This window comes from Pipistrellus hanaki (genome assembly GCF_964339955.1).
Source record: "Pipistrellus hanaki genome assembly, chromosome: 9".
In the NCBI taxonomy this organism is placed as follows: domain Eukaryota; kingdom Metazoa; phylum Chordata; class Mammalia; order Chiroptera; family Vespertilionidae; genus Pipistrellus; species Pipistrellus hanaki.
Genome location: NC_140511.1, coordinates 44,880,936 through 44,893,473, shown reverse-complemented (window position 1 = coordinate 44,893,473; position 12,538 = coordinate 44,880,936). Strand labels below are relative to the sequence as shown.

The 12,538-nt window shown below is 34.2% G+C and overlaps 2 protein-coding genes across 2 annotated transcripts; one reads left to right on the top strand and one right to left on the bottom strand.

Moving 5' to 3' along the window:
* Positions 1-4,148: 4,148 nt before the first annotated feature.
* Positions 4,149-5,084, top strand: LOC311627775 (olfactory receptor 52E2; the record flags this gene model as incomplete). The annotated part of the gene is made up of 1 exon (XM_084894335.1): positions 4,149-5,084. The coding sequence occupies one exon, from the start codon at positions 4,149-4,151 to the stop codon at positions 5,082-5,084; it is 936 nt and encodes a 311-aa protein (XP_084750461.1).
* Positions 5,085-9,103: 4,019 nt separating this feature from the next.
* On the bottom strand, positions 9,104-10,036 carry LOC311627781 (olfactory receptor 52E2-like; the record flags this gene model as incomplete). The annotated part of the gene is made up of 1 exon (XM_084894341.1): positions 9,104-10,036. One exon carries the CDS (start codon positions 10,034-10,036, stop codon positions 9,104-9,106), a length of 933 nt encoding a protein of 310 aa, XP_084750467.1.
* Between the last annotated feature and the right edge of the window lie 2,502 nt (positions 10,037-12,538).

The following is a 12,538-nucleotide window of genomic DNA, read 5'->3' as shown; positions in this document are numbered from 1 at the left end:
AGTGTGAACTCTAAAGACTCAGAACATGAGTTCTGAACTCATACTTCCAACTCCCACTGGTTTCTTCCCGTGACACCCCAGGGAGGCCTTCTTCACTCCATACCCCAGGGAGTCTCAGAAATTAGGAGACAAGTCTATAACTGAGCTCAAGTCTTGTGAGAACTAATGTCTTCCTCAGACCAGGTAGGTGCTCATACTGATCCCCACAGAACCCCTGGTGAGGTAAGGCAATGTGCAGTCCCTCTCATCCATGTCTTGGCTTCAGCACTCTGGTGAGAAACAGGCTTGTGTAAGTTTTCTTAAATTCCACTCTGCTATGGGTTGAGATTAGAATCCAACTTTCTTTGAGAATAAATCCAGGCATGGGTTTCTCTGCTTAATTCAGTACATCAAAGGAAGGCTGATGAAGCAAGGCTGGGAGTATAGATGCATCAATCCTAAATTCTGAGCAAATCTATGATACTTGAGCAATGTTTCATGCTGCTCAAAGCAGCCTCACATGCATTGTTGTTTTCCATTTACAAAATTCTATGGAGTACCCATCTCTTAAGGGATAATGTGAAGATTACAAATATTATAATTATACTTGGGTTCAAATTCCAACTCCTTGAATTTAGAGTAGAATATTTTAAGGAAACTTAAATTAACATTCTTAGCTTGTTTTGTTTTGTTTTGTTTTTATCTGTATTGTGATTATCCAGAAATTCCCTTAAGGATTAAATGGCAAAGCCTTCCATGTAAATAATACAGTACCTAGTATAAACCAATTCACGCAGACTTATTTTACCTTTGTTAAAAGATGGAAAGGAATGTAGAATTTATCCAAAGGATATTATACTTTACTTTATTCCTTCCCCAAAGCGGGCATGAGTTTCACTCCATTCTCTCTTTTTCCCTATTCTGTATACAAATATATAAATATGAATAATAAATGGCAATAAATGCATGTCTAGCAAAAAATGCATGTTTATCAGACAAGGAATAAAATGTAGACAGAATTCAATTTTGTTGGAGAGTGATTTCTGGGTGTATTTGAAAGATGTAATATTATAATCAAGGAAACTGTTAATGTAGAGTTGTTTAGAAATAGTGTGGACTAAAATAGATTCATCGTGATTTCACTATCTTAAATTTATATTGAAATTATTTACCAGAAAATGGATAGAAATCTCTTATTTTTTCCTTTTCTCTTTTTCTTTATTCATTCATTGGAACAGCAAATGTATGAAAATGCATGTCCTCTGCCAAGTAAGAATTTGTAATATAATAAAGGAAAAATATGCAGAAATATAAAACAAAAGTGACAAGAGATAGAAGACAGGTAAGAGCATAGACTATAAGGACACTAAAGAGGGGCATGATTGATGGATAAAGTTTTCTAGAAAAATAATCTAAAGGAGCTGGCATGTGAGTAGACTTTAATTCTAACCAAGTTACTGAGGGGTTTTGTATGTGAAGATACATTATGAAGATCAAAGACATATCATCACTTTCATGAATTAAATAGGTGAATGATTTTCTATGTGGAGAAATACGGGAAAATGTATTTCAAGAGTTTAGAACAATTCTTAATATTTTAGATGACATGGAAAGCCAAATCTTATTTGTAATTTCTTTTTATCTGATGAATACAATTGTAACTCTGCATTATTTATCTACTTACTTCAAAATACACAGATAATATATGAATATATAGAATACATTGGCACTGTTAAAAAAAATCAAACCATAGTGATACAGCTAAATTATGCTATCTTATACCTTTCCATCCACCACATTTTAGACGTCTCCTAACTTAAATATGATCCTTTTAGATCATTTCTGTATTTATAAATACACATACTTACATGTGTTTGTGTATTAGGTTATATATACACACACATATATATAAAATATTACATAATAGTATACATAATTATATAATATACATAATTATATATAAATGTTTATATTTATATAACCACATTTATAAATACACATGCATATATGTTTGCTTTTACTGTGCTTTAATGTTAATGAAAAAATAAAATTTCTACTTTATTTTTTTCATTTAGATGCTTTCCTATCAGTTTTATAAATATACTTTATTCTAAGTACTTCTGAGTGCTACATAAAAAATATGCCACAGATTTTTAAGTTTAATATTGCTTTATTAATGGACACTTTCAATGTTTCAAGTTCTATTTTATTATAGGCACTTTTATAATAAGAATAACTGTATATCCTAGTACATTGTATATGTGAATATTAGTCCCTATTATGGCAAGTAATTAAATTGCTCTGCCCAAATTTTTGCTTTTAATTTTTGCTTTCTCCAATCAGTTGTGCACAATAGTTGCTCTTTAACACAAACTAATGCTTGTTATCATAAACCTTCATATTCTGTTATTTAAAAATATAATGTATGAGTTATAATCATTTTTAAGTTTTAATTTATGATTGCAAACAAGGATAAGATTTATCTTATGTGATTGAACATTTGCATTTATTTCAGTGTGAATGTTTTCACTACATAATTTGCCCACATATTTTCTATTGATAAAAACGTATTTAAATTGTGTAATAAGATAGAACAAGTAGAGTGAAGGTTATAGTTTATGTGAATTATGAGAATGGTTATGGAATCACAAATATAAATAAAATATCTAGAGAGAGGTTTACATTAAGACCAAAAAAAGGGAAAGCATGAAAAATAAAACTTTAGCTCAATGTATATATACATAAACCTAAGGGTAGAACACTATAAGATTGAGAGAGCTTTTATCTGATGACAAATGTTAATTTTCCCTCTGAGGTATGTGCAAGGTAACTCTCATCTTTTCTCATATTTTGAAAGACAGTGCATTGAGAGAGTTAATTGGGCAGAGAAAAGCTTAGATTTTGAACAGTTTCCTTTATGGACTTTAAAAACAAAAAAGATTTTTAAATATTATTCATAATGAAATTAATGGTGTTGTATTTTCTAACTTTAGATACAGAACAATTTCCATCCTTTTATTTATATGCACAAAGGCAAATAACTTTTCTTTCTTTCTTTTTTTAATTGATTTTATAGAGAGGAAGGGAGAGGGAGACAGAAACATCAGTGATGAAAGAGCATCATCAATCAGCTGCCTCCTGCATGCCTCCTGGGAACTGAGCCTGAAACCCAGGCATGTGCCCTGCCTGCACATCGAACCATGAACTCCCGGTCAACGCTCCACCAATTAGGCACAGTGGCAGGGCCAAATATCTTTTCTAATATCACTTTTGCTAGTTTATTATAGCAGCAATAAAAATGTTCTGACTCTAGAACACTTGTTCTTGAACACAAAAATTATACTGCCCCTCTAAATCAGTGTTTCCCAAACTTCTCTCATGATGAGAATCACCTGGTGGAGTTGTTAAAACACAGATTCCTGAATCCCAACTAAGAAGTGCTAAACTAGAATTTTTGGGAACATATAGGTAAAATTGCATACCTAACTTAGTGCTCTGTATATAAAATCTGTCTTAGAGCACTAGTTAAGTATACAATTTTACCTATTAAATGTTCCCAAAAATTCTAGTTTAGCACTTCTTAGTTGGGATTCAGGAATCTGTGTTTTAACAACTCCACCAGGTGATTCTCATCATGAGAGAAGTTTGGGAAACACTGCTCTAAATGATGATACAGGATGCTGAGAACATGTGTTCCATCAATCTTTGTGTGCTCTAACACAGATCACGTTAACAAAAGGTTAATGGGGACTCACAAGGTAATAAAGAAACCTCTCTCTCTCTAAATAAATAATAATAATAATAATAAAATAAAAATCAATAAAAACATAAGGCTCAATAAAACAGAGGGACCAATATTAACCCTTTAAAGTACATTTTATATATTGTCATAAATGTTGCTGACTTCCATTTTTTATCGATAGTTATTATCCCTGTGTGTTGTCATTTAATTAACGAACAATTGTCATCACTATATTTATAAGCTGGCAGAATCCTAAATTAGTCAAACGTGAAGGGAAGATTCTATTGGTGATAATAACAACAAAGAGAGAAGTTGGCTTACATGTTCTTAAATTATATTTAGGTCTTCAAAGCTACAGAACACTACCTGGTGACCTGTACAATTGGATGAACATAAATTTCTGAAGGCTTATGCATTATCTATCAGGATGTCTCTTCCCAATGACACTCAGTTTCACCCCTCCTCCTTCTTGTTGCTGGGAATCCCAGGACTGGAAACGGTCCACATTTGGATTGGCTTACCCTTTTGTGCTGTGTACATGATTGCACTCATAGGAAACTTCATTATTCTGTTTGTGATCCAGGCTGAGAGCAGCCTACACCAGCCTATGTTCTACTTCCTGGCCATGTTGGCCACCATTGACTTGGGTCTCTCCACAGCTACTATCCCTAAGATGCTTGGGATTTTCTGGTTCAACCTCAGGGAGATCATCTTTGATGCCTGCCTCACCCAGATGTTTTTCATTCACAAGTTTACACTGATGGAATCATCAGTCCTCTTGGCAATGGCTTATGACCGTTATGTGGCCATCTGCAACCCACTCCAATATAGCACCATCCTCACCAACAAGATCGTGTCTGTGATTGGTCTTGGTGTGGTAGTGAGGGCATTTATTTTTGTGATTCCATTTATATTTCTCATTTTGCGATTGCCCTTCTGTGGGAATCATGTTATTCCTCATACCTACTGTGAGCACATGGGTCTTGCTCGGCTGTCTTGTGCCAGCATCAAGATCAATGTTATTTACGGTTTGTGTGCAATTTGTAATCTAGTATTTGACATTGTAGCCATTGCCCTTTCTTATGTTCAGATACTCCATGCTGTTTTCCGTCTTCCTTCCCGTGAAGCTCGGTTCAAGTCTCTCAGTACATGTGGTTCCCATGTTTGTGTAATTCTTGCCTTCTATACACCAGCCCTCTTTTCCTTCATGACACATCGCTTTGGCCGAAATGTCCCTCGCTATATCCACATACTCCTGGCCAATCTTTATGTCATTGTGCCACCAATGCTCAACCCTGTCATATATGGAGTCCGAACTAAGCAGATCTATGACTGTGTGAAGAAAATATTATTTCAGAAATAAGAAATGAAAACATAAGACACCTAATAATTAACTTTCAATGTGAAATTTTATGGAACTTAAGTTAGAAAAACACTTTCTCACAAAAACTATGTCAAAATATTTATGTTAATTAAATCTTCTGAAAGTATCTTATTTCCATCTTTTCTTCAGGCCACTTCTCAATATCCATTGCTGCATTCTGTTTCTTATAATTTTATTTAGCAGATTATGTTATTTTCCCCTGTACTTTACAAAGTGAAATTTTTAGGTCATAGGAGGGGTATAGCAGAATGTACATTTAACATTATAATACTTTTCACCCTCCACCATCAATTTATGAGATTTATAATTGTTCCCTATTTGTATTGTCATTTTGTATTGTCACCACTTCATGTTGTCAATCATTTGTGTGCATCTACTGAGTCATGAAAGGGCATTTTATTAAAGAGATAACTTGTATTTTCTTTATGATTAAACTTTCTAGGCATTTTTCTTATATAAACTTTATATCACATATCTTTTTTATGAGTACATGTTCAAGTTCTTTGCCCACTCTTTTGTATTTTTTATTTTTATCTCTTAATAATGGACTTTGAGAATATCTTTATATGTCTGCTTACATGACCTTTGTTTCAACTATGTATTATAAATATTTTCTCTCTGTCTGTGGTTTGCCCTTTTAGCTTTTGTTTCCTTAAACAATAAAATATTTAAATATTGATAAAATTCAAGGTATCTTCTTTTCTGTGTCCTTTTTAAGATATATTTTCCTTCCCCAAGATCTCAAATATATATCTTACTATTTCTTGTAGAGATCTTATGTTTTGAATTTTAGTAATTAAATTAATAACTTTGATTTATCTCAAGAAATACTCAGAGCTTTGTTTTATCTCAACAAATGCTCAGATTTTTGCACTTAATTAATGGCAGAATAAATGCAGTTGACTCAAAATTTGTATGTGGATTGTGAGAGAAAGAGATGTATCAAAGATAAATCCATGTTTTATTTTCCTTAAGATGTCGGAAATGGGATAGTGATGGTCAATAATTAAGATGTGAAATACAGGAGTGTTATTTGTATTTAGGAACATTGCCAAAGCTTTCGTTTTTAAGTTAGGTTAAAAAGTAAACCAAAAAATGTGAAATAGAAGTAATGACTAAATAGTATTATAGATATCAAATGTTACTTTCTTTTAATCTTTCATTTCTTTCTTAGTTTAACAGTATTTTATGATGATACAATTACATATATCAACATTAAACATTTATGTAATTAACAAAACCTCCAAAAAAAATCTCACTGCCTAGGCATAAATTGCTTAAAATCTTATAAATTTATATCTGAAAATTACATTTTTAAAATTTTGCATACTGTATACAATTTGATAACTTGCAGTTTTTCACTTAATACTGAATCATGAAAAGTTCCATTGTGAAAAGAATATCTTGAAGTATTTCATTAAAATTATATATATATATATATATATATATATATATATATATATATATATATAATTACACTGTAGCATAATTGTAAAAATCAAACTGGAATCAAACTGGCTGGATTGGAATCCAGGCTCCATGTCTCACTCCTGCGTGACATTGGGCAAACTATTGTACTTTAAGTCTGCACTTCTCATTTTCCTCACCTATTACAGCACAGAAATAGCACCTATACCAAAGAATTGCTTGTAGAATGAAATCAAACAATTTATATAAGGTATATAAAACTATGCCTAAAACACAATAAGAGCTTTAGAAGTATTATCTATTTTATGATTTTGAATAATTTATTTGTGTATTTTTATTTTAAATTTAAGGTCATACTGGTACTGATTTCAAATATACTATGGTTTGAATCCCATACCTAAATTTGTGGGCCTCTTTCTTAGTCATATAATCCATAATGTGTATTTTTTAGAATAAAATCCATTAACCAATACTGTTCCAAGCCTATCACTGTACTTTGAGTATGTTAGTTTTAGTTTTAATTTAAAAGAGTAAGAGTAAATTTACAATTAAATGTAAGAACAATGTGAAAGCAATAATGTTCAATAAGGTCCAAGCATAGCAGTTGTCCGTGAAACAATAAAATAATAGTCTCTTACAATTTAAGTCCATGTTATGTGTCCAGATTATCTTTTTGTCATAACAAATGTAATTGCCCCTAGATTACACATGAGAGAACTTCTCATGTTATAAACTCTAATAATTATAAGTCAAAGATCAAATCCTTTAACATAGAAAACACTTGATCTGATGTAAATCTTACCTACTTATTTGGTCCTTTCAATTTCTGTATTAACTCTACTGCCCACCTTCCATAAGATTGGTGCTGGAAATCAATCACTGTTTCACTAATAGAAAGATGTGGACGGGAAGCTGGGAAGGCTGGTCAACAACCTTAATTGCTCTAACCACTCACTGTTTAGTTGAAACATTGTTAGCTGAAGCAGCCTCCACCTCTGTTGTCTTATGTAAATTTCTGTTATTGGAGACTCCTGCCTAAGGTCTGTGAGTGTATCCCATAGTCTCAATAAAAGGGATAGCAAGGCCAGAGTAGTGTGTAGTCCTCCCACTAGAGGTGGGCCCCTACCTGGCCCCCCAAATCGCCAAATTAATACTTTTCTAATCTCTTTACCTTGTGTGTGGCCTTCTCCAGAACCTGAACCCTGAACTGAAACTCTGAACCACATAGGACATGAAAGGAGTCCCCACAAATCTGCAAAAATAAATTATTAAATTTCTCTAATCATCCTCATGTTGTTTTCTGCTGTAGAAATGCCTTTGTGTACCTAGTAGAAAAGTAGTCCTGGGAGTCCATAACAATAATTAATTTATGCATGCTATCTGAGTGCGTAGTCACTTCCCAAATAGAAATAGTCTCTTCCTATTGAGCAATTTGGTAGTATTTTGTAGATCTATAGGTTTCACTCTCAACATATTTCATTGAAAAATTCTATGTTTTCTTAACAAAAAACAGAGCTGATTTTTGTGAATCAAATTGCTTTTACAACCAACATGTGTAAACAAGACCAGGCAATTCAAAATTATTTTTAAGAAGAGGAGAGAGAGATTTGATATGACAGCCAGAAGAATATGAATGTAGCGGGGATGAATACTGCTTCTATAAATCATATAGAAACTGTTTTTAATGAGATGCTATGTATTTAGTTTTAAACACTAAATTTCTAATATCTGTAAGAATATAATTGCCTTCTGCTTAGTTCCCAGGCCTCCTACCTTTACCTTCACTTTCTTGTTTCTAATTCCTTTTAATGTAGCTCTTTGATGAATATATTTTTAAATACTGTTCCCCCCACACTCACCACAATCTGGGTCCTGTGGCATGCTCATTAATTTGGGAACTTAATTCAGTCTCTTCATTATCTAAAGTAATCCATTTACTGAATCAATCAACTACTCATTGAAACAAATAAGAAAAAAAGCTATTTACATTTTGAGAGTAAATGAACAGAATACTAAACAAAGGTAGGAGAGTAAATGAACAGGATATTAACCAAAGGCAGGGCAGGAAGAGAAAGCTATAGTAAGATACACTGACACAGGCTGACAGAGAAATATTGGAAGGAGAGGGAAAGAGAGAAAAAAAAGAAAGATCAATAACAAAAGGAACAGAAATAGGAGGAAGAGCAAGGGAAGTAAAGAAGAGAGAGAGAGAGAGAGAGAGAGAGAGAGAGAGAGAGAGAGAGAGAGAGAGAGAGAAGGAATACCTGTTACCCACAGTGGCAGTGGCAAAATGTCTTCTGTAATTTGACCACTTAGATTCCTGGGAATCATGAACATGGCTTAAGTTATTCTTTAAAATAATCATATAGAATCATTGTTCATCTACCTTAATAGCATTTAAAATTAAAAGCTCCTACGCCCTGAAAGGGTAAAATGCATACAAAAAAGACATCCACCTCCTTCTCATTAAGTGGTCATTTGCCTTTTTCAAAGCCTCTTCTCTTTTCTTAGATGAAAACATTAACATTTAAGCCTCTGGACAAAACCTGGAGGGATCCGTACACTATTTATCAATGGATGAATACTCTGAACACCCTTTCACGGATCTGCTTGGTCCTGACCCCATAAATGATTGGGTTGAACATTGGTGGAATAACTACATAGAGATTGGCCAGAAGAATATGAATGTAGCGGGGAACATTTTGGCCAAAGCGATGTGTCATGAAGGAGAAAAGAGCTGGGGTGTAAAAGGCCAAAATTACACAGACATGGGAACCACAGGTGCTGAGAGACTTGAGTCTGGCCTCATGAGAGGGGAGACGAAAAACAGAACGGAGAATGTATATGTAAGAGAGCGCAATGGCTATGATGTCAAGTCCCAAGATAGCAATGGTCCCCAAACCATATATGATGTTGACCCTGATGTTTGCACAGGCCAGGCGAGCAAGACCCATGTGTTCACAGTATGTGTGTGGGATGATGTGGTGTCCACAGAAGGGCAATCGCAAGATGAGGAACACAAAAGGGAAAACAGTGAGGAAAGACCTCCCAACCACACCAAAACCAATAAGGGATACTGTCTTGTTAGTAAGAATTGTGCTATAATGGAGAGGATTACAGATAGCTACATAGCGGTCATAAGCCATGGCAAGAAGGACTACTGACTCCATGCCAGTAAAGATGTGAATGAAAAACATCTGAGTGAGGCAGGCATGAAAAATGATCTCCCCAAGGCTGAGCCAGAATATGCCCAGCATCTTAGGGATGGTGGCTGTGGAGAGACCCAGGTCAATGGTAGCCAGCATAGCCAGGAAGTAGAACATGGGCTGGTGGAGGCTGCGCTCAGTCTGGATGACAAACAAGATGGTGAAGTTTCCTATGAGTGCAATCAGATACACAGCACAAAAGGGAAAGCCAATCCAGATGTGGATGTGTTCTAGTCCTGGGATTCCCAGCAGCACGAAGGAGGTGGGGTGGAGCTGGGTATCATTAGAAAGGGACATCTCTCTTGTGATTTCTTATAAATGTGTCCATTGTAGATGTGTGCTGACTCATATTGGAAGGTACCACTCTGTTACCATGATGCTTTATAATCCTGGGGGGGAAAAGCAAATATCTTAACTTTATCACTTTATAACTTTATCACTTTATCAATAACCTCATCAATAGCTTTGTTGTCAGAATAATTGAAATCTTCCTAGTAAAACTTTTAAAACTGGAGTTTGATTATAGAACACTTAATTTCATTATTCTAAAATAGTTTCATAATGCATGCATTTATTTAATTAGTTATTTATTATTCTATGCAAGGTCATCTTTTATTATATTCATTTAGTTATGTATCTCCTGGTTTACATTATATATATATATATATATATATATATATATATATATATATATATATATACACACACGCATGTGGGTATACATGCACTCATAATTAAAGCATAAGGTGTGAATGAATAAATAGGCTTTTATACACACATGCTCACATAGCATACACACATTCACTACCCTCTTTATCAACTTGTCTCTGCTCTTTTCCCACATAGCAGATTATTAACCAGGAGCATATTCCTTTGTTAATAGGAGCTTATTAATCCTCTCTGAGATTTTCCCATATGTACTAATGACAACTGATGCCTGCTGATGAATTAAAAATCTTAACCAAAAACACAACACAATAACACACAGGCACAAGTCATTGTATTTTTAAATTGCTGAAGGCGCTCCAGAGACTCTTAAAAATCACATCAGAGGGGGTATGTTTAAATTCATTATCTTTGAATGATGATCCTCTGAGATTTTAATGTGCTGATCTCCATAGTGGGTTACATGCAAACTCAGATGGCACAAAGAATGTTAATAGTACAGTATATCAGTTTCCTCATTTATGCTTGTTAGTGACCAGTGGTTCAAAAATACTAATCAATTAACCAAAGCATTGAGGAGAAGATGAAATAGACATTACACTATAAAGAACATTCTAGATCTCATAATGACCAACCAGTAAAGTATCCCAAATCTTAAAGGATTCTTTATATACCACTCTCCCATTATAGTGGAAAGTCAGGCAGAGAAAATATCCTCTGATCTAGTATTTGATGATTTATAATTCCATTATGGTTAAGGCAAAGTAGATGTGAAAGAATTTGTTGGACTATGTAAATATAGGCCTGAAATTAAAAACCAGGTATACCCAGCAAGATGCTCCATGCCAATAGGAAGGTTTGGTTTAGATGCTTAAGTATGAAAGCCTTGGCTATTCTACGAAATGATTTCATTGGGAAATCGAAAAGGGAGGAAGGGAGAAAGAGACCACAAGTAAGATGTTAGGTACTGTTAGAAGTGATTTTAGTGGAGCTTCTTCATTTGAATATATCATTATGTGTGTCCCATGCTTCAAAAGGTATGCTTCCTGCCAAGAATATAGAGTGGTAAGAGAGACAGTTAGAGGGCTAAAGTGTTATTACTATTTGGCAACAACAACAACAAAAATCAATACACCAAAACATGCTCCTTCAAGTGGTAGATGCTGAAAACCTGGACCTAAAAGATAGGTGGTAGCCAACACTACGCATGGAAACACATTTGCAAAATCTTGTGGCTCCTGGAGACAGAGCCCGCTTGTCTTTTTCCCCCGGGGTTCACTGTAATCTGTTTATACAGCAGCTTTCTTTCTTCGTGTGGATTGATTTTTTTTTTTTTACCTGCACTGCAAAAAGCAGTGCTCACAAATGCACTAAACTATTTCTATTATTGTTTCTTAATGTCTTTAACTTGCCCTAGACTTGGGATGTGAGAGGACACATTTACAATTTATTTTATTATTTTATTTTTATTTAATTTTTTGTGGTGAGACTTTTTTTGCTGTTGTTATTTTTATTTTATTCATTTATTTTTTAATTGTTTTATTGATTAAGGTATCACATATTTGTCCTCATCCCCCCCATTCCCATCCCAAACCCCTCCCCACGCATGCCCCCACCCTCCTGTTGTCCATGACCACTGATTTGGCATATATGCATGCATGCATGCAAGTCCTTTAGTTGATCTCTTTCCCTTACCCCCAATCTCCCCTACCTTCCCTCTGAGGTTTGACAATCTGATTGATGCTTCCCTGTCTCTGGGTCTGCTATTTTATTTTATTTTATTTTATTTTATTTTATTTTATTATTTTTGCTCCTCACCTGATAGGAAACAATAAATAAATCTTCCCAAGTTGAGATATCTGACCTTACAATGACTGAAAAGATAAAAATCAAACAAGAATTATCAGTGGTATTTTAGCAATTATATGTAAGTATAAAACTTCCTTCATGTCATGAACCCAATCTCAGTTCTTCTGCTCAAAAGCTTTATGCTACTCCTATCTTTTTTCCTTTCTTTTTGCTCTCTGTCATCCCATCCATAAGCTGGGAAAATGGGTAGTAGACTTACCAAGCTGTGTAACACAGGTGATTCTGAGCCTGTGAACCCAAATAGAGAATGGACTTTTTATGGTT